At 35.7% G+C, this 23,351-nt stretch overlaps 1 protein-coding gene across 2 annotated transcripts in view; it reads right to left on the reverse strand.

The window, feature by feature from the left end:
* Window positions 1-23,351, reverse strand: part of LOC124103218 (guanine nucleotide-binding protein G(q) subunit alpha) — a 287,047-nt gene that overhangs the window by 168,668 nt on the left and 95,028 nt on the right. For both annotated transcript variants that reach the window (XM_046459712.2, XM_058584075.1), the window contains exon 2: window positions 13,595-13,779. In XM_046459712.2, coding sequence (XP_046315668.1) covers window positions 13,595-13,779 — 185 coding nt within the window. The remainder of the gene's footprint in view (window positions 1-13,594; window positions 13,780-23,351) is intronic.

The following is a 23,351-nucleotide window of genomic DNA, read 5'->3' on the forward strand; positions in this document are numbered from 1 at the left end:
CAAAAACAAGGTCAGATAAATAGTCCCAGTTTAGTGGCTGAAAAATATCACAATTTCTGGAATCAATCTAGGCAAAATCCTATGGCCAAACACTTATGAAATGAACTATTATCATTAATGCTCAAAAAAAGTAAATTATAGTATAATTTTCACAAGATGGTAAAAAGTTAAAACACTGATAAAACTCAGGGTGACAAGAATGTGGTTAAATTGGGCAAGTTCAGATCCTACATTGTTATTAGGTATGATCTTTCTGGATGACTATTTAACAGTCTTTATCAAATGTCTTAAAAATGTGCATAGGCTGTAGCCCAGCAATTCCATTTCTAGCAATTTAATCCTGCAAAGATATTCGTTATGGTAATATATGAAAAGCAAGTTTAAAAAGGGGTATTTTGGTATTTACAGGCTGAATATCCCTTATCCAAAAAGCTTGGGACTAAAAATGTTTCCAGTTATGGATTTTTTCAGATTTTGGAACATCTGCATGTAGATTACAGGATATCTTGGGGAAAGGATCTAAGACCAAACATAAAATTCCTGTATACTTCATGTATACCTTATATACATAACCTAAAGGTAATGTTACACAATAATTTTAGTGCACCTGCCTTTTGACTACAACCCATTGTGTGGACTCATGTATTAGCACAAAAGTTTCAGATTCTGGAGCCTTTTGAATTTTGGATTTTAGATGAGAGAGGCTCAACCTATACTTGATGAAATATAATTAGTATTCATATACAGGTTCACTCTCCCTTATCTGTAATCTGAAATTATAAAATTCTAAGAACTGACAGATTTTATTTTAAAATTCATTTATGAGAAAACATGACCTGATGTAAGGTTAACTGTAAATATTATCTATTGCACCAAATATAAATATTAACATTTGCTATTGATATATTAATACAACTCACTACAGTGTACTACCCAAACCTCAATGGGAATTACACAGTATATTTCTCATACTATCTTTCTAAATTTTTTTTTAAATTATCTCAAGGAGTTTATATAAGGAATGGTGAACCTACTTTCATTTGTGTATAGCCATAACTCAAAAATTATATGTATTATAAAACTCACAGTGGCTTCTCACATAGTGAGACTACAAGTGATTTTTACTTTGGTTTTCTATGTTGTCTGAATTTTCTTTTTGTAATTAGCCCATTTATCTCTATGTCTATAAAAGTCTATTTATTTCCATTGGGGGACAAAAAACAGTCCTTATGAAAATACTCAATTAGGTTTCTTAATTTCACATATAATAGCTACACATCTTACCTCACAGTCAAGAAGTTTTTCTGCTGCATAACCTTTACAATGATTGTTGATTTGATACTAAGTTTGTCAGAGTAAAATCATTTTGTCAATTATAGTAATGTAGATCAAGACCCAGTGTCAGGCCAAGAATGCAGTGGTAGCTCAGACCTTCTCCTGGCTCCTAACAAAGATCTCTACCTGGGACATTGTTTGAACACGGACACCCAACACTATCAGATGTATCACTACATTCACTAACCCAGATTAGCTGGAAGGAGGACAAAGGGAAATTATGAAAGGGACAAAAGGAACATACATTTTTGTGTAGAAAAATCTGTCCTGACTACAAGTTCAAGAAGGAAATAATTTCATTGTGCAACTAACCTTTCCACAGGGATTGCAAGTGCCCATAAGCAAAGAACAATATTATACTTCTCCTGGCCTTTACTTAGATATAACCTAGATGTTACATGTGTGGACTAATTGAAAATAAAGAATAAATTGAAAGAATATATAGTCATGAGGGAGAAATCTAATGGATGATTATAAGAATTAAAGGCCCATGATAATAGCAGGATCACGATCAGTTATCTTTGATTAAACTTTGATTCATTCATTCTACAATATTTACTAAACCCAACTGGGGTTGCTAGATCCTGATAAAACAGCAGTGAGCACAATGGTCTTGGCTGGAAGCCTCATGGAGTATTCAACTCTCTCAAGATAAAGCTGGCTAAGGAGTGGGAAAGACAGGTGGAATAGCCCAGGTAACTCCATTTCCTCTCACAAAGAAATTACATTTGGGTGGATACTAGAGGCCAAAGATGTTTGAGTCAAGCACAGGAGCTGCCATTTGAGAATTATGAAGCCTAGCTCTGATTTTAAAATCCGGCCCCATTAATTTACAAACTGAATGATTTGGAGCATAGATTTAAGATATTTTTCATCTATAAAATTAGAATACTATGGCCTACCTCACACTTTCTTGAATGTATTAAAGAAAAAACCTGACACTGGGTTTGTCCCAAGAGTATTTCTTTGCAGAGGTTGACATTTTCTCTTTTCCTTCTCTTACCATGTCGTCTTTTTTTTAATATATATATATATATATATATATTTTAGTTCTAGATGGACACAATACCTTTATTTATTTTTATGTGGTGCTGAGGATAAAGCCAGTGCCTCACATGTGCTAGGTAAGCATTCTATCACTGAGCCACAACCCCAGCTCTCCCCATCTTCTTATTAGACTAGCTGCCTCCTCCCTACAACCACTCTGGAGTCAAGATACCTTAGCTGTCAGGGACAAGTCCTGATCCCTGATCTCGGCATTATCAGCAATCCATCAAGCCCATTAGGGGCCACCTCCATCTACATTCTAGAAGTTGGGCTCTATGAAGGTCAGACCATTACTTCCAAGAAACCACTATTTTATCTTATAATGAGAACCCTCAAGTCTCATGCTTGGGTCACAGCTTTAAACGATTAGCAAATTCTCCTCAACTATTCTTCATTTTACCCAAACAACTCTCCTGACCTAGCACTTTCTAAGAAGAATTCAACACCATTTATTTGATGGATACTTACCATGCTAATGTCCCTATCCTAAAATTATGGATCTGCATTTTCTTATTAAGGCTCACACCCACTATATGAAGTGAGAACCATTATTATTCTCCTCATTTTTCTGATAAAAACTCCATAAGGTAGAAAATTTCAAGTGACTTGCTTAATATCCGTTGACTGAATGCTATTGAAAAACAGGTTCTAGGACCTTCTCTCAAAAGGTTCGACCATTGATGGTTTCATATTCCCTCTACTGGCAGAGTCAGTTATTTCCAAAATGACTCTACTTCAGGAAGCTTCAGCACTGCCGGGGGACTTGTTAGAAAAGCCAAATCTCAGGCCACCCCAGATACACTGAAACACAGTAGGTGTTTTAATAAGACTCCTCTGTGATGTGTTCACAGAAGCACTGCTATAGAATATAAAAGCACTGGCCCCAGCCTCACATTCGGTTAGAATGACAAAGTTGCCACTTGGAGCATACTTACCTTCTGTGCGTATTAGAAAAAGGTAACCCATCTGCAGATAAGGCATGGCAAAAGATAGTGTTGTGCAAAGAAAAAGGCACCCTTCCTCAGGACACCATTTTCTGCCACAGCTGGGCACAAATTGTACGACCTCTACAAAGGCCATCTACAAAGTAGATGATACTGGCCATCTTTATGCTAATCCTACTGCTCTGATATGAAGAAGTACATTCATACTGGCATTGCAATGGGCCAAAATTGGCTAAAGCCGAAATTCCTACAACTTCTGATGACACTGATAATACTAAAATTTCCATGATAATAAAATGGAATATAGGATCAAGGTCAATTACAAGATAACTGAATTCAAAAGTATTTTAATGTCCATCCCCTTGCTATTTGCATTCAAGCAGTAAAATGGCTAAAAAAGGTCAAGAGATCTAAGATGAGATCAGTAACGAAATAAAGAAAGCAAAATAAAGAAAGCGTAATGAAAGCTGGGCAGGATGTACACATCTTCAGTCCCAGCTACTCAGGGGGCCAAGACTGGAGAATTGCTTGAGTTCACATTGCTTGAGTCCACCTACAGAACACAATGGGCAGCATAGCAAGACCCTCATCTCAAAATAACAAAGTATGAAAACAATCACCAACATAGGTGAACTCTCTCACCATAAGATCACTGATTTGAAGGATTTCCTATCACCTCCCAGGTGTGACAATGTCTAAGACACTCCATAAATTCATAATTCAAAACCACAGGAGGTATGCACATTGAAAGAAGCAGAAAACCTCCCAATTAATCTAACTCCATCTCAGCACTGGAATCAAGTTTCTTGACACATACCAGTAATGCCGCTCATCTCAGTCACCTTTCATTTTAAATAATTATAAGACTGTAAGAAAACTGCATAGTCAGTTTACAAATTAATGGTGACAATTACTTAAATGTATCTTCTTAGCAAGTTCACTTTAAGAAACATAAAATAAATGTGTTCAAAGAACAAATTTACACTGGAACAGCCAAAATTAACAATCACAACTTTTTTTTAAAAAAAGAGAGAGAGACAGATGAGAGAGAGAAAGAGAGAGAGAGAATTTTAATGTTTATTTTTTAGTTTTCGGCGGACACAACATCTTTGTTTGCATGTGGTGCTGAGGATCGAACCCAGGCCGCATGCATGCCAGGCGAGCGCGCTACCGCTTGAGCCAATCACAACTTTTAATGTAACAATCTCTTTTGAAAGGAAAACAAAAGTGCCATTAATTTTTAAAGTGCATTTCCTTGCTGACATTCCTATTTGGATAAATATGCATTTACTCATGAAAATCAGGAGTAGGTAAAAAACACACTATTTAAAAGCACAGTTATGTAGCAGATGAAGGTAAATTGGGTAAAACAATATACGGAAGACTATAGTTTTTTTATAAACAAGATTTTAGGCTTTGATGCATGTTATTTATTTTAGCAAAACTGTGGCTTTGTCAAATACTAAGCAAGCCTTATCCAAATTGCTTCAGTAGCAAGAACTGTGTCACTGAAATGACTTCTGCCGTGGTGTGAAAATGACATGGGAAAGCGCTAGCATTCCTCATAAGCTCACTCGATCTTCATTCAGCATTCACTTTTCTTGGTTCCAACAAATATATTCTGCCTCACTAATTTAAAATAGATGCATTGTTTTAAAATTAAAGGGGGACTCATGCATTACATGGTCTAAAAGAACAAGGAGAGTATTCATCTGATGCTTTGCCAGAAGTTAACCAAAAACAGCCAAATGACCAGCTTCACAACTTCCTACTAGAATGTGCTAAACTACACCACATGTGTTTTAGATGGTGGCTGTCCAGTTCCTGGACATCTTGTTCAGGTCAGTCTGAGCAGCTGAGAGCAGTTTTGAGAGAAGTTGCTGAAGCAGAGTTCTCTCATGTGTTTAGACAAATCAGTACTATTCTTAAGAGCTTGCCATTTTCTTCTTTTTTAATCTGCCAAACAGGTTTCTGTTAACTGACAGGAATATTTGATTAAATAATAGTTGAATGACTAAATGAAAGAACATTGCCTGCATTTAACTATGGACAACACTTTCAACCTTTTCACAGAATGCATAACTGAATTCTTATGACACATTATAAAGTAGGTATCATAATCACCACCATTTTATAGGTAAAGAAATTGGAATCATAAGACTAATTTTCTCAATATCACACAGAAATTTTTATCGTAGAGGGAAGGTTTCAAAGTTGTATCTGACTCAACAATTGTGTTTTTATGCCACATAGTACATGAAAAGTGCATCACAGTAAACAAACACTTGTTCCTTCATTCATTCAAGAAACATGTGTCAAATTGGTAGATTTAAGCCTGGCACTATGGTGTACACCTGTAATCCCAGCAGCTCAGGAGGCTGAGGCAGGAGAATCACAAGTTCAAAGCCAGCCTCAGCAACTTAGCCAAGGCCCTAAGCAACTCAGTGAACCCTGTATCTAAATAAAATACAAAAAGGGGTGGGGATACAGCTCAGTGGTTAAGTACCCTGGGTTGGATTCCCAGTACCAAACAAACAAACAAACAAAAATAAAACAAAACTTTGCTAGGTTTAAATAATGAAGACCCAGTCTCTATTCTCAAGTGTTAATGTTCTTCCTTTCATCCAATTTTAAACAATATGGATTAGCTGAAGATGAATTCAGCTATGGATGTAGAAGACGTAGATGAGCTGAAGATGATCTGAGCTACTTTCAGATGAGATGGGCCGGAATGCATATAGGCCCCAAAACATATGCTGAGGAAACATGCAAAGACAGTCATTACATATACAACATATGGAGAGAATGTTGGTATACCATCATTTTAACAGTATAGTGTTCAAAGTTCACTGCTGATGTACAAGACAGTTAGACAAATTTGTGTGCATAGATTTGTATGTGGACAGTTTTGCCTGTGCTTAATACCCCTACTTCACCAAAATAAGCTGCTTCTGATTACCTGCTTTACAGATAAATGAATACAAATTTTACATGGAATGACTAAGATACAGTAGTTAACAGGGCAAAATCAGCTTTTCTTTGCTTCTTACTTAACTTTTGGCTCTTACGTTGATTCACACATAATGGTCTACTTCATTAACAGGCAGAGATCAGAAGATGAGGAAAGGAAATCCAGGTAAAACTGTTTAATCTAACTTCTATGGATTTTGAAGATAAGAAACACTTGTAAAAAAATTGGTGCCAAATCTGCCAAATTTGGGTGGTACAAATTCACCTAAAATGGATTTTAAGTCCCAATATAAAAAGCAAAGCAATAAAGAATTAAGGAGAAAACTCAAAAGATTATCTACATTAAAGTAGGCAAAGATGACTTAAAAAGACAGAAAGCCCAAAAAGGGATTAGCACAAAGGTAGGTTGGTAGATCCCCACTGGACTGAATCTAGCTCCTACTCTTATTAAACACAATGTTAGAGCAAGAAAGAACTTGACCCTACTAAATGATGAAACCCCACCCTCCATCACTCTTCATAAATGAGATAACTGATTTTTTAAATACCACGTTATTAATCTAGGAAAAATATTAAGTCCTTGTACTGAGCTATGTAGCTGACATACACTGAGTAAGAAAACAATTTGAGACCTCAAGAAAAAGGAAGATGTTTGTATTACAGAGAAGGATTAAAGTATTTACATTTGCCCTAGGAAATCTGCCCCCCTAGTTAAAGAAACAGTCTTCCTTAAATGTACCTTCAAAGATGAGGGAATAAATTCAGTTCCCTGTGCAGTCTTTTTGTTGTTGTTGTAGTTGAACACAATACCTTGATTATTTATTTATTTATATTTATGTGGTGCTAAGGATTGAACCCAATGCCTCACATGTGCCAGGCAAGCGCTCTACCACTGGGCCACAATCCCAGCCCCCCTGTGCAGTCTTGAAGAAGAAAACCAAAGCTGAATGACTTCTACTGTCAAATATCAGAACTCATTACAAAGTACAGTCATTAATAGAGTTTAATATTGACACAAAGATATACAAAAAGTAATATCTACTGTATGCTTCATTCATACCAAGCTCAACCACCAACAAAACTAACACAACAGATCAGAATAGCAAGTTCAGAAACAAAGCATGCTATATATATATTCGCTTTATTTGTGGAAAGGTGATATTGCATTGCCCTGGATAATAATGAATTAATTAGATATTTATACAAAAAAAATTTAAACTTGACCTCTACCTCACACCATATTCTACAATCCATCTAAAATGGATTTTTAAATCTCAATCTAAAAAGTAAAGCAGTTAAAAAATTAAGAAAAAAAATTCAAAAGATTTTCTACATTACCTTAAAATAGGCAAAGATGACTTAAAAAGACAAAAAGCACTAATTATAAGGGAGGGAAAATGATAAAGTGGACTGAAACTTTTTTCCACTGGAAGAGCCATTAAGAAAATAAAAAGTAAAACAGAAAGTGGAGAAGAAATTTACTGTGCTTTTACTCAACAGAGATCCAAACCCTTAGTACAAAGAACTCATACAAAACAGTGAGAGATCAGGAAACCCAATAGCAAAAAAAGCACAAAGTTAAAATAAAAACACTGTGATACCACTAACTAACCTCCATAATAGCTAAAATAAAAAGACTATTTAATTCCAAGTGTTGTCAAGGATGTGGAGTAGCTAGAACTTTCAAGATAAGTAAAGGAACTGTAAATTGGTACATCCTGGAAAATCTCTGGGAATATCTATGTACTGCAAGTGACCATACACATACCTTCTGACTTAGCAATTTTAAATCCTAGATTCATATTCTAAAGAAATGCATGCTTATGTTCACCAAAAGACAGATACAGCAGGGTGTGGTGGCACATGCCTACAATCCCAATAGCTCAGGAGGCTGAGGCAGGAGGGTCATTAGTTCAAAGCTAGCCTCAGCAAAAGCAAGGTGCTAAGCAACTTGGTGAGACCCTGTCTCTACATAAAATATAAAACAGGGCTGGGGATGTGGCTCAGTAGTTGAGTGCCTATGCATTCAATACCTGGTACTCTCCTTGCACCAAAATGATAGGTACATGAAAGTTCATATTTGTGTTATCTGTAATCACCAACACACCCCAGTTTATATTAACATAGGATATGTAAATAAACTGTAGCATATTCATAAAATGGAATGTTATACAACTGTGCTGTCCAATATAGTAGCTGCTAGTCAAATATGAATTTAAATATAAATAAGTTTAATAAAAATAAAAATTCATTTCTTCAGTCATACAACCAATATTCCACAAACTCAGTAGCTACTTGTGACTACTGGCTACTAATATTAAACAGTACAGATAGAAAATATTCTCAACACCAGAGAAAGTTCTATAGGTCACTACTGTTTTGTAAAGAAGTGAGAATACATAAATTCTAAGTAATAACATAGGTGAATTTCACAAACATAATGTTGATTGAAATAAACCAGATAAAAAGTAATATCTACTGTATGCTTCCATTCATACCAAGCTCAACAACTAACAAAACTAAAGGTTATGAGAAGGCAGGATGGTGTCACCCTTTGGAGCCCGGAGTATTGGCTAGAATGGAGCATGAAGAGCCTTCTGAGGTTTCAGTCAAGCTGATCCAGATTAAGAGACAGAATGCAAATTTTTCATAACTGAAATTTACACAAGATTCAAGACTGAGGATGTGTACATTTCTCTGGATTTAAGTTGTACTTCAATAAAAATTTTTTAAAAAGAAAGAAAAAACTCTCAGTTTTTGTTTCAGAGTCTTCCTCTTATGTCAATGAACTCAGCTATTCATCCTAGATAAGTGATATGGTGTGCCTTGGGATTATGGATTAATGTTAGGTAAGAAAAAGGGATTTAAAAATCTCATATTCATCTTCTATTTTTACATGACTGTCATTGTTATAAAATGAATTAAGGACTACAATGGAACAAGAACAAAATGAGAAGAAGAAAATGTGGCTAGGACATATATGAAAGACAGTAAAAGACAAAAGAAAGGATAGAAAGGGATTTCCAAAGCTGACATATTTACTGGAGACTCATGACAATTAAATTCCCAAGAAGAGTCCTGGAGAGATGATAAAGTGGTCAACCAAGCTCAGAAAAAGATGGATGACTCATCAAGTTGGCCAGGAAGTGCCTTTAGAATTTAAAAAAAAAAAAACAAAAAACAAAAAACAAAAAAAAACTTTAGATAAACTTTTAAAGAAAAAAAAAAAAAACAGAAAACTCTCAAAAATTTGTAGATGCAGGAATAGCAGACTGTCTATAGTATTGAGCAGCCAGAAATGCTATTAAAATCACTGTCACCAGCACCCCCACAAAGGCTGTATCTGAGTTTGAACTCTAAACGAACACACACACACACACACACACACACACCTATGCAGACATAAATATTGTAATCACTTATGGGATTTAAAAGTAAAGCAAGAAAAATTCCTCCAATGGATTATGGTTTGCTGTCAAAACAAATCTGTTACTTATTGTCTGTTTTTTTTTTTTTTTTTAATATTTTAGAATGGACACAAGTTTTAGAAAGGTAAAAACTACAAACTATAATACAATAATTTAACCACGGCTTCATCTGTTTGTTCAAGTTCTGGAGGAAAATAGAGTTGGAAAAGATTTTGGAGGTTGTAGGGTCCATCACTTGCTTCACTTTAGCCAAATTACTTTTTAAAATTTCACGTCAAAAATATATTCTATTTTTTAACACATTCGGATAAGGATATTTCTCTACCTCCCTTAGTATCCCATTTCAATGACTGTCACTCTGAGGAAACTTTTTTCTGAGATACCCCCTAAATATGGTCTTATTATTTAAGTTACATTCTGTTTATTTTATTCTTTTTTTTAAAATTTTTTATTGTTGGTTGTTCAAAACATTACATAGTTCTTGATATATCATATTTCACACTTTGATTCAAGTGGGTTATGAGCTCCCATTTTTACCCCATCTGTTTATTTTATTCTTAATCAAGATGTGAAGTTTATAGTGTTCATAGTCTCCATCATGACAATTCATCTAATTATAACTCCCAAGCTTCCAAAAATATCTACAAGGTATCTTCACATACTTTATCTATTTAACACTTGAAACAATCATATGATATTTTTGCCCTATTCTACAAATGAGAAAATTCAGACTGAGAAAGTAAAGAAACTGAGGCTCAGGGAAGAAATGTGACAAGTTCAAGGTTACTTAGCAATTCAATGCTTGAGTTAAAACTCAACTTTATCCTTCTTGTATAACCGTTACTAAGTCACTACTCCCCTGAATAAGACATTATATTTTAGGACAGGCTTCTATACAGAATAGAGAATCTTATGTCATTTTCTGCTGCTATAAATTTGCCTTTTTTTTTTTTTTTTTTTTTTTTTGCCAGTGGAGGGCTGTGATTTTTGCCTGCATCATTCCTCTCATTCTGCTAACTGTACCCAGATTTCCCCTGGGATTGTCAATCACTTTACTCAGCCTCCACCTGTCCAAAGAGCTTGCACAGAATCCAGGCCAGACAACTCAAGTACTTTTTCCAAGGAATTTGAATCTTGAGTAAGTAACAGAAGACTGAAACTTGTCAGAGCTCATCACATCCCACAGATGAGTTCCCCAGGCACTCTGATTTCAAAGGTCTAGTCCTTCAGCTTCTCCTCTCTTATCCCCATGAGCTCATATTACTATAAATTATTTTTCTACTTAAGTTGGGTAGTATTGGCTTTTGGTTGTATGCAAGCAAAGAACCTTCATAAAACAACTATCAGGATGAACAGATAAAAAATATATATCTATATCTATTAATTCTGCCTTTATTGTGGGCTGTAATTAGACGAGTGAAAAATATCAAAATGAAATTAGCCTTTTGGCATTTTGTAAATTATGAAAATTCTCTCATGCTGAAAAAAAGAAATTTATTATTCAATTGATCAAAAATAGAAATAAGTTGGTATGTTCTTCAAAATTGTAGTGTTTTGCTTTTTGTTTGTTGTTGGAAAAATGAAAAATGGCTTCTGAAATCTGGAATTTTTCAGGAAACAGAAAATTCAGAAAGCACAAGGTACTCTCCTGGGACAAGTCCTTCCCTAGAATTGTTCAAGAGAGACAAGAGATACTGTACCACTGGTCCTCTGAGCATCCCTCTACCCTTAACCACAGCTTCATCTGTGGAAGAAGGGAAACAGCCCTCAAAACTCCTGGCAAGTTAGTCAAAAGCAGCTGCAGCCAAGTTGCTAAATGAGCCCTGGTCATCAAACTTCCAAGTCTAAAAGGAGAAACTACAAGTTGATTATCCTTTATTCCAAATGCTTGGGACCAGAAATGTTTACAATTTTGGATAATGGAATATTTGCTATACATAAAGAGAGCTCAAATAACACACAGCAGGAAATACTCTTCATTGTGTTACATGAACAGGGCATAAGTTTTACACTATCTTCTACATGACCATGTAATAAATAATCTTCCTATAAATTCTAATATCAGAGCAAGACCCTGAAAAATTCTTTTCAAGCATCTAATATAAAAGATTTGTCGGTAAAACTTTGGTTGAGTTTATTAAATTTCAACATGTAAACCAGCAAGTTTGTATGTTTGTGTTTGGTAAATAATATACATAACACACATGACAACTTGGTCAGAATTAATCATATTATCAACTGATTTTTGAGACTGGGAACATCACTAGCATTAAAAAAAGAGAGTGAAGAAAAAAGAAAAACAACTTCCTCCAACAGAATTTTTCTCACAACCACAAAGAAATAAGCATGCCACCTATTCCAGACTCTACACTGAGATTTCTGAAGAGCTTACTAAAGTTCAGGTACCCTGTTCCTGGGCTCATAAAGCTGCCCAGCTCTTTTCACATTTCAGAGTACAAGCGGGAGGGATTACCCATGGAGGATTTCTCTGTTACTTGTGGAGACTCTTATTGCCATTGGAAAATGAAGTATGACAGTATCAATTAGATAAGAAACTGCCAGTGAATTTCAAGGAAACATTCAAGAAAAAGAAATGCCTGATTTTAAGGTCACCTGAAATATTTAGAAACCTTTGGATTATAACAGAGATGAAGGTACATAGAACTGCCTTGTTTTACCTCCAGATTCATTTTTGTGAGTTCTATCTCAGTTTATGAGTCACATTGGGCATGCCAACTTTTGGCTATTACATACTGATCATGGAAAATGGAAATATCCTTTATGGATTTATCAAGAGTACTAAGAGAATGAAAGTTCTTATTGAAGGTTTGAATATAATTATAGGTAAAAATGCAATGTTTTGTCAATAAATAGTGAGGCTTTCCATAAGACCTGCACCTATAAGCCCTAAGAAGCCAAGACAGCACCCACAGAGAATATATACCATAAGGGGATGTACTGACTAGTAGGAAGGGAAGAAAGCAGACTATAAAAGACATTTCTACAAATTCCAAATAGATTTTCCTTTCTTCAGGCTGGGGCCTCTGCAAGTGCTGGTACAACCTGGCATAGCAATAGTCCCTGCCTATGAGCTTTCTACAGGGCAACTGCAGTAAAAACTCTAACATGAAGTACCCTGAGATGCACCAACCTTCTTTAGTATATGATCTCTATGATATTCAGAGGGTAAGCAATTATAGCATTTGTTTTCATGAACTAAAAATGTTAGATACTGAAAAGGTTAACTGTTTTCTAAGCCAAAAATTTTAATCATTTTATTTCTCCTAATCCTTTCTCAAGAGATTTTTATGAGTTTCCATTACTTTAACACAATTGAAGGGAAACATGTTGGAAAGGTATTGGAAGTGACAGATGGGCTCATGTTGAAATAAAATGAAGCCTGTGGCACTACTGAAAGGAAGTCACGAAATTCAAAATTAAACCAGACAGAATGGTCTTGAGCTTGTTTTTTTCTTTTTCAAAGAAACACAAACAGTGGGAAGTTGAAGCAAGGCCATCACCTCTTTGAATTCCTATACCTTGGCCACTCTGTATGATTCAACTGTCTCCTTAAAGCAATGTGCTCCCCTGAATTTTAAACCTCTCTATATTTATTATCAAACATCCAAATACCAGTCTTTCACTAGCATCACTAAACACAATTCCAGTTTTTTGTAGGTATAACTTCAAAGATTTTTTTTTAAAAAATGCATTTACAAACAACTCAACATCCATTAAATGTCTTAAGATGAGATGAAAAATGTACATTTCAAAAATCCACTGTGCATTCAAGACATGTGAAGAAACCACTCTCACTGCTGCATTACTGTGGACTACTTTGCAACAGTTCCACCAAGGAGTCCCACCTACCTTGTTGTGCTCATACTTGTACGGGATCTTGAGTGTGTCCATAGCTCTGATCATGGCCTGCATTGCTGTGAAGATGTTCTGATACACCAGTTTGGTGAAGCCCCTTTTGTCTTCATCAGAGTATCCTGACCCATGGATGATTCTCATCTGCTTGATAAATGTACTCTTGCCACTCTCTCCTGTTCCTGAAATACAGACAACAGTAGCACATTAGACCACAACACTGTCTCAGTCTTCCCATAACTGAATTAGACACAATGGCTTGGATATGACATCCCTAAAACATGAACACTTAGCAAAACTGGACAAACCAGAGTTCACTTCAAAGGCAGATGAGCTCGAAAGAGAATAAACAAAATGAAAACCTGTCACCACTCAGCATGGAATTTTGATAGTGATATGTAACCATGCATCTTGTAAGAAATTATGACAACACCGTCTTTTAACTTGATAAAGCTCTTTTCCCTGAAGAATATTTGAAATGCTTCCAGGATTCTGATTTGCTTACTCAGGATTTAGATTTGGAAATGACAATATATTTGTATGAATGCTATTCAGAGAGATAAAGGAAAAAGGGCCTAAAATTTCTAGGCATTTCTCTAATGTTGAAATGGGATATAATTAGATCACGGTATCCTGGAAAGAGAAGAATAGGGTTCATGTTTCTAGACAAGCAAGTATTCACCATATTTATATTCCCTTTCTGTTATCGTAAGCCTGACAGTAATACCTATCAGAGTCATATTAGAAGAAACAAGATGAGAAGAGGAAATCATTTCCCCAAATGTCAATATATGTATTCTACAAAGAATCTAAAACTATCTATCTAAAAACTTCATTCTCTAAATAGAAGTGGCATTTTTTTCAAATTCCTTTCTCCCTCCCTATTCTCATTCCCTTTAAAATTATCTTAGGATTTCCAAAACAATAAATGACTTTGCTTTCTCCCAACAATGTGAAGAAAATAAAAATGTGCATTTAGATATTAAACACTGAAGAAGAGAAGGAAACACAGGATAACCTTATGACCAAGAGCCTTAACAGCCTTGCCTCCCAGGATGCTAGGAAACAATAGAAAGAAAGGAAAGGACAGCAGGGAAGGAAGAGGAAGGGAGGAAGGGAAATCAGAAGCTAGGAATACAACATCTGTCCTAATTCTTTTTGTTTTTCTGATGGTTGCATTTCATTACTATCTTTATAAATAATCACAAAAATTCAAATAAGTATTACAGTTTTCATCAAAGGACTCTTAAATGGCTGCAGATGTCTTGGTGAGCACAGACTCCTCAGATGGTTACAATGTTGAATGATTTCTACCGAGAGTCAAACAGGAGGTTTCTTTATAATTTTCCTGTGACTTAATAAGGTTATATGGAATTTCTTGAAATATATATTTAACACTGCAATGTGAGTGCTATCACTTTTTTTTTTTTAAATGGGTCTCATTATGTTGCACAGGCTCCCAAACTTCTGAGTTCAAGCGATCCTCCTGTCTCAGCCTCCAGAGTACTGGGAGTACAGGTACATGCCACTAGGACCAGTTTAGCCTATTTTAATAGAATTAGTCTAAAGAGTTTCAAATGAATATTTTATAATCTCAGCAATGAATACTGGAAAATCACATAAAGTATCTGAAAAGTAGAATCTCTAGTGAAAATAGTTACAAACAATTTCTTAAATAATTTAAATAATTCCTTAAAGAAAGAAACCAATATCTTTACTTTCCTATGCAATTAAAAGAATGTTAAAAAAAAAAAATTCTAATTGCTTCTTCATTATCACTGTCCCAGAGCCAAAGGTTTGATCTGAGGGATCAACTGTAGACATGATCAACAAACCACAATCTCTGTCAGTTCTTTCCACAACAAAAACAGAAGCGATCTTAATTTGTTAATTTAATGGTATAGAAAAAAAAAAAGGAAAGAGAATCAGGTAGCAGGACTTTGTTTCTCCTGGGACGACTTGAGGAATTTTTATGAGAAAGAAAGAAAGGAAGGAAGGAAGGAAGGAAGGAAGGAAGGAAGGGAGGGAGGGAGGGAGGGAGGGAGGGAAGAAGTATAAACTACATTGGCTGCTATCTCATTTAAACCATGTTAGGCAAGATCAGTCAAAGCTTAACATGACTTGGCCCTAGTTACCAAGCACCTGGCACAGTCCACAGCAGCATATTACAATAATGCGGACTCCAAGTAGGGGCAGAACACAGGACCAATGAATGAACTGGGAAGAATTAGAAGGAGAAAAAAATAATTCAAACAAATCAACTCTAAGGAAGATATTTTCCTGTTATTGGAAAACACACCCAAGGTTCCTTTCTCTTGCACAGTGCCCCAGGAGACTGGGGTTTCAGCTATGGGTTTCAACAACAGCTCTCTTGTCCTTTGCTTTTTGCTTGTTTATAAAAGAGGTCAACATGGAAAAGCATCTGACAATATAAGACCCCCAGAAGAGGCACCACCCACAGATTGCCCAACCGAGTTCAAGCTGACCCACAGAATAATAAGATACACTATGGTTGTTCAGACCACTAAATTTTGTTATTTTGGCTGGGGCAACATTGTTGAGAATTAAAGTAGGAATTTTCTAGGTCCTGAGAAGCACTTGGCTCATAGGTGTTTGTGGAATAAAAGAGAACAGGGACCCACACAGACTAGCAATTGTCATGAAGCTTCAGGATACCTGAACACATGGGGGTTCCTATAGGGTGGTACACTGGGAGACCACATGTAGGTGCTTGCTCCTTCCCTCATACCTTGCCTTATACATTTCTTCATTGGGTATTCATTGTTCTCCTTGGTAATATTCTTTATAATAATGAAGTAGGGGAGGAGGAAGAAGATGACAACAAAACGATGATGACAGAGAGTAGGAGAAAGAGGGAGGGCATGCCCCCATGCCTCCCTTCCATCCCTAAAAGGGCACCACAGATGTGCTATGTCCCCTTCCAAAAGCTACAGCTCCTGAAAGGTGGCCTCCCTGGGTTCTAGTAACTGCTCCCTTTCCTTGCCTGGCTCTTCTAGACTTTACTCCCTGTACCTGGTCCACATCCTTGTAAACAGTTGCTTTATAAAACTCTTCTCAGTGCTTCCTGCTAAAACTATGACTAATCAAATACTGAAAAGAAAATAGATTAATAAGATTAAGGATAGGGAATGGAGAGTACATTCTCTTACTCTTCTTTCCTTCCCTCTATAAATCTTATTTATAAGGTACTCTGTAGTTTACAAAGTGCATTCTCTTCAGTAACTCACGCTCATGACACTTTTGTCAATGCCAACTGTGATGAAGAAACAGGTGTCACCCAGTGAAAAAAATGATAAAGTCCAAACCAGAATCCAGAGTTGCTAGCTCTTCCCCCAAGTACTGATACACCACTGATCAGTCAGAGCACATGCATCTGTATGCATACACACTCACTCACACACACACACACACACACACACACACACACACACATCTCCAATACCAACAAGGAATAGAGTGGCTTACACTTTTTAAATATTCCCTATCTTAAAAATGAAACAGAAATTTGTATTCAACAAATTTGTATTCAACACATTGACATTTTATCCTCTCAAAATCTATAAGACAGGTATCTATTCTTTTTCTACAGAAAAGAAAAGGCCCTGGACAGGTGAGGCAACATGGCTAAGAAGATATAGCTAAGCACAGCTGGACCACAGCTTAAGTCCAGCCTTTGGATGTTTAGTCCCAGCCTAGAAGGATGTTCAGTCCCACAGCTGCTCCCAATCCAAGCAATTAACTTCAATCCACCATGTAAAAATGAGCTATACCCAATTTTTATCCATTCAACATAATTTTAAAAGGTACTTCAATTAATGGAGACTCATTCTGAATCTTAGTACTATCTTCCAAAGGAACAGCCACCCCTTCTAAGTAAATTTCACTTCCAAGCTTCATACTCACACTTTGCTTCTATTTTTTATTTATTGCATAAATATATCAAATTTAAAGTAAAGGCAAAGCTTCAGGTAACAGAAAATCTGTGTGGTGCAATACTACAGGTAGAATGATAAAAGTAGTAAATTAAAGCATTATTCTGTACTAATATTAAGACAAAAAAGAAAAGTACATAAACTAAGACACTGAAAGCAACAAATTGTTTCTTTGTTCGGTGAAGTTCTATTGTGTAATAAGTGTATAAAACAAATTTCAAATGCCTTTCCCCTATTTTTAAAGAATTATACAATATTCTCAGTTTGAGATAGTAAATTATTTAAATAATTTGCTCATAATATGAAAAAAGTGGTACAATTTAAAAAACACATTTTTTTCAAATTACATAAAATTATGTTTTCTACTGACATATGAAAAATTTAAGATGGTTTATAATTTATTCGCCTCTGAATTAACAAAAGCAGACTTTTCTACTAGTAAACTACTTCTGAATTTAGTAATGGTTAATGTCCTTCCACAAAACAGGGCAATGAAAGGCACAAATAACTCTGAGCAATCTAAAGACATACAACTTTGTTTCCAAGACCAATGCAAAGTAAAATCTAGCAAAGAGAACTCATGTTCAAGCAAGGGAGCAGATTCTTACTTTTGTTAATTTGAGTATAACAATTAAGTCATTCAATAATTTTAACAAGCAAAGCCAACACACCTGAGGGTAAGTCCCACAAAAACCCTGCTCTCTCCTTCAAAGCTCTCTATAAATATAGCTTTTAAAAAAAATGTCCCCAGAAAAGTCATTTGTGCCTTCAGGCAAGTGCTCTGCCTTTTTTATCCCAGCTCACCAAAATACTCTAAAATGAGTCTATTTAATAATCAAGCCATTAAAAAGCAACTTCATTTTGTATGTATAACTAGATGTGAATGATACTAATTTATTTTTCTTTCCTACTCAGTGGATCTAGATAAAGCACAGAGGAATCCCCAGTTCATTTCACATAGACTACCATCATAACAAACATTAAGTATACATTTAATATCCTACAATGGAATGTACATTACTTTGTAAGTTTTTAGACAATACTGTATTATTAGGTGCACACACACATACATACAAGCACCCACACAATCCCATGATTCCATTTTAGTCTTTCTATGCCACTATCTTTTCAGCACAACAGGATTTCCATATACAAATGCTGCCATAGATTCATATTTACTCTATATAACCCATTGACATAAAGCACCAATATGTTTACAGTGATTATTTTGCCCATTTGCAGGATATAATTGGCTGTTGCATCTTTCAAAAAAAGACTTTTAAGTCAGTCATACAGTATCAGTTTCTTTTCCTGCAGTGCTAGAGATTGAACTCACCCCTGAATGGCATCTTCTTAATGGTCATGAATTAGCATTTATTGTTGGAAAAAATCATGGACTCACTCATTTCTCACATTTAAACTGGCTTTTTGGACTACTCTCTTACCAAAAGAGCTCTAAAGGACGATCCATATATGCTACATATTTCTCAATGCCCTAAAAATGTCACTGCTATGGTCATTGCTCTGATGAACTCTGGTGCCTCAATTCCATACAAGGGCTCTGGAAAACAATCAGACACTAGGAACTCCAAGGTCCACCTGGTTCCTGCTTTCTATGCTACAACAAAGGAAGAAAACACATTTTAGCAGGGCCTCTCACAGGCTGAGGGAGGACCATACCACTTCCACTTTTTGTTTCAGGTTCCCAGGAAAAAGAAGAAATGTCAAAACAGAGAAACAAAAACTGTGGTATTTAAAATTGTACAATGAATATATTCATTTCATCCTGCCAGGTCTTTTCATGACTGTATTTGGAGATGTTGTCAAACCATCAGAAGTCTACAATTGAAGTCCTTAATGAATATGAAGGCTCAGGCCAATGCCCTGCCCTGTTCTCTGGATTGGCCAGCGCCCCAGTAAAGAATGGATAAAAACAAAACCCAAGTCTCACAGAGCTGAATTATAATTAAGCAACTGTACTTCAGGTCTGCTGTTTTAGGCCAAGAGTGTGAAACATGGAATCTCAGCACCACCAAAGCTGAACTTGGGCTACTTCCATGTAATCTTGGATAAAGTCAAAACATATTTCAAAGACAAATTTCCTAACTATGAGTACCTATTACCCCACACCTGCACAGAAGAGATTCACTGAGATGAAAGTGAATTAATAAGGGTCCAATACAATCCAATTTTTTCCACATTCCAAGCCATATCTATTAAAATTCATATATTCTACCTTCTGCACATTCTGCTCCACTTAAATAATAAACTTCCATTTGAAACCAAGCATCTCTGACATCAAAGTCACCATACCTGTTTTCTGAAGGAAAGGGTTGCATGCACTTAACCTTTTATCCCCAGCACAGTCTCGCAGAAGACCCCAAACAGTTAAAAAAAAAAAAAGGCAGCACAAAAATTAATGGAGCTTAGTATCACTGACTGTGAGCAGAAACTGAATGGACAGGGAAGCAAGGAGCAACAAGAACTATCAATAATAAATAAACCAGTTAAGCTGTTTTTAAGGGGAATACAGGCAAATTTTTGAAAGTATTGGAAGATCACATGGTCCTGGGTATCTCAAAGTGGTTAAATCCTCCTAGAAAAGTTACCTGATAGTCCTTCCAAGATTACTCAAAGATGGAAGAGCTTTTCCAAGTATCTCCATGGTAAATATATGTGTACTAAAACCAAGGAGCAATTGGTTGCAACAATCTTCTGAATATACTAAAAACCATGAATCTGTACACTTTTAAACGGTAGATTACATGTTGTATAGATTTCAAGCATTCTCTCTCTCTCTCTCTCTCTCTCTCTCTCTCTCTTTCTCTCTCACTCCTTCTCTCTCTCTCTCCCCTTCCCTTCCCCCCTCCCTCCCTATTTTAACACCAGTATAGTTTAGAGGAGAACAGGAAGTACACATGAAGTTTCATGCTAAAACCTCTTCAGGAGGTTACTTTGAGCTGATTTGCTCAACCTTCCCCATCTTCCCCACTAGGAGTGCATGTTCACTCTCTTCTGTCTCTGGGTGTATTTCAGAGAAACAAATTAAGGAGCCCTAAACTCTGATTTTACAAAGAAAGAAAGTGACTCATTAAAAGGTTCTGGGGGTTGACAGCTAATTAGGAAGAAGATGGACCAGCATCTACCAAGATCTCCTATCTGTTCAGGGTTCGGGATCTTGTATCTTAATACACTAAACATTTTTCCTATTTATGAAAATTGTAAATATTAATTACAGAAAATTTGCTGGATGTGGTGGCGCAGGCCTATAATCCCAGGGGCTCAGGAGGCTAAGGCAGGAAGACGGCAAGTTCAAATCCAACCTCAGCAACGGCAAGGTACTAAGCAACTCAGCAAGACCTTGTCTCTAAATAAAATACAAAATAGGGCTGGAGATGTGGCTCAGTACTTGAATGCCCCTGAGTTCAATCCCCAGTACAAAAAAAAAAAAAAAAATTATAGTAAATTTCTGTAATTTGGAAAAAAAAAACAACACTGGAACAATATTATGTTATTTTTCACTTATTATATTGATAATTATTTCATGATATTAATTATTATTCAAAAATGGTTAAGAGTGGTTGTCTGGAAGATTCTCTTAAGGAGGTGTTATGATTTAACAATTCCCCAGCATAAAACATTTCAAGTATTGCTAGCTTTCCACTTGTATAAACATTGTTCTGATAAACATCCCTAAACAAAAATTTTTGCCCCAATCTCTGCTTCCTTAGGAGAATATCATAGAAATGTAATTAAGTGCAAGGATGTCACCTTCTGTGATGGCCATCCTAGAGTTGTAAGCAGCTATTTCAGGCCCTTCTCTTTTGTCTCCTTTGAAAAGGCTACATTTGCTGGACAGAGTGGCGCTCACCTATAATCCCAGCAACTCATGAGACTGAGGCAGGAGGATCACAAATTTGAAGCCAGTCTCAGCAACTTAGCTAGAACCTGTCTCAAAAATAACAACAACACACAAAAAAAAAAAAAAAAAAAAAAATTTTTTTTAAAGGGCTGGGGATGTGGCTCAATGGTAAAGAATACTTGAGTTCAATCCCCAGTATCACAAAAATAAAAACAAAATTTTTTTAAATATATTGAAAAACAAAAAAGAATCTTATTTTCATTTACATCTTTACTTGTGTAAGAAGCACATTTCATAATTTTCTTTTTTTTTTAAGAGAGAGTGAGAGAGATAGAGGTAGAGAGAGAGAGAATTTTTTAATATTTATTTTTTAGTATTTGGCAGACACAACATCTTTGTTTGTATGTGGTGCTGAGGATCGAACCCAGGCCGCACACATGCCAGGTGAGCGCGCTACCGCTTGGGCCACATCCCCAGCCCCTCATAATTTTCTTGCCCATTTGTATTACTTCTATGAACCTATCTTTAAACAATTATTTAAGAACTTGCTAATTTTTTAGTTGTAAATAGACACAATATCTTTATTTTATTTATTAATTTTTATGTGGTGCTGAGGATCGAATCCAGTGCCTCATGCATGCAAAGTAAACGCTCTACCACTGAGCTACAACCCCAACCCATAACTTGCTATTTTCTTACAGTGTTTTTTTTTAAACAATTTAGTTTTTAGAATAAAATTAATGGTTGATTACAAATATTTCCCCAACTTGTCATTTCTTTAAATTTTGTGCATAAATTTAGTATTTGCATTGAATTCATTCACTTATTTTCCTTTTGATTTCTTTCATTTATGTTCTTTAAATGTTTCAAATGTATTTTATGCTAGTTTTCATGGTTTTATATTTTACACTTACCTATCTACACTTAAGTGCTGCAATGTTTTGTTTATAACTCAAAAAAACTTTTTCCCAAAATCATTCTACATTTTAAGGTCATGTTGTCACAAGATATTTCTAAACATAATGGAGTATCTGACCCTAACCAGAAGGTGATTCATGTCCCCTTATGTGTTCCCAAATGGTGATCAATAAAACATGTGGACCATGATGGGTCTTCTAAAATGTGTCACCAGCACAGTCATTCTGCTGCCTCCTTGTCATGTTCCTGATAAAATCAGCAGACCAGCATTTCCATCCCTAAGCATTAGATTCACTGCACATTTATTAAACAAACTCAAAAACAGCAAAGAAAATATTCCAGAATGTTAAAGATCCCAATATCTGCTGATACCAATCTGCAGTTTGAAGTGTGACAGCAAAACCTACACCAATTTCTTTTTCCTTCTTTACAGTTTCAAAGGTAGACAATTCATTCTTACCTTAGATTTTAGTAATCTCAACATACAACTTTTTACTTTCCTTGTTGAGAATTTGTACTTAAAGATGAACTTAGTAACTTCTCTTTGGTATATCTGAATTGCCAGCATCATCACTCGTGCTTTGGGACCATTATTACATAAAATAAGGTTACCTGAACACAAGCACTACAATAGATCTCCTAACCAAAATAGCCATAAGGAACTAACAAGCTGGTAGCTTACACAGTGTGGATACACCAGACAAAAGGATGGTTCACATTCAGGCAGGATGTAGGGGACAGCATCAGATTTCATCATGATACTTAGAACAATGCCAATTTAAAACATGAATTGTTTATTTCTGGAATTCTCTCATTTAATACTTTCAGACCACAGCTGACCAGGGGTAAATGAAACTACAAAACGTGAAACCACAGATAAGGGAAGGAGGGGGCCTGCTATACTTACTTTACAACTCCACTATGAGTTTTCAGTGAGTTAATCCAAGTAAAACAGGGCCTGGCACACAGTCAATAAACACTAGCTATGATTTATGGTGAAAAATAACTGAAGAAAATAGTA

Source organism: Marmota monax, unplaced genomic scaffold (assembly GCF_021218885.2).
Source record: "Marmota monax isolate L192 unplaced genomic scaffold, Marmota_monax_Labrador192_F-V1.1 WCK01_AAM20220418_F8-fsc00172, whole genome shotgun sequence".
Taxonomy (NCBI): Eukaryota; Metazoa; Chordata; class Mammalia; order Rodentia; family Sciuridae; genus Marmota; species Marmota monax.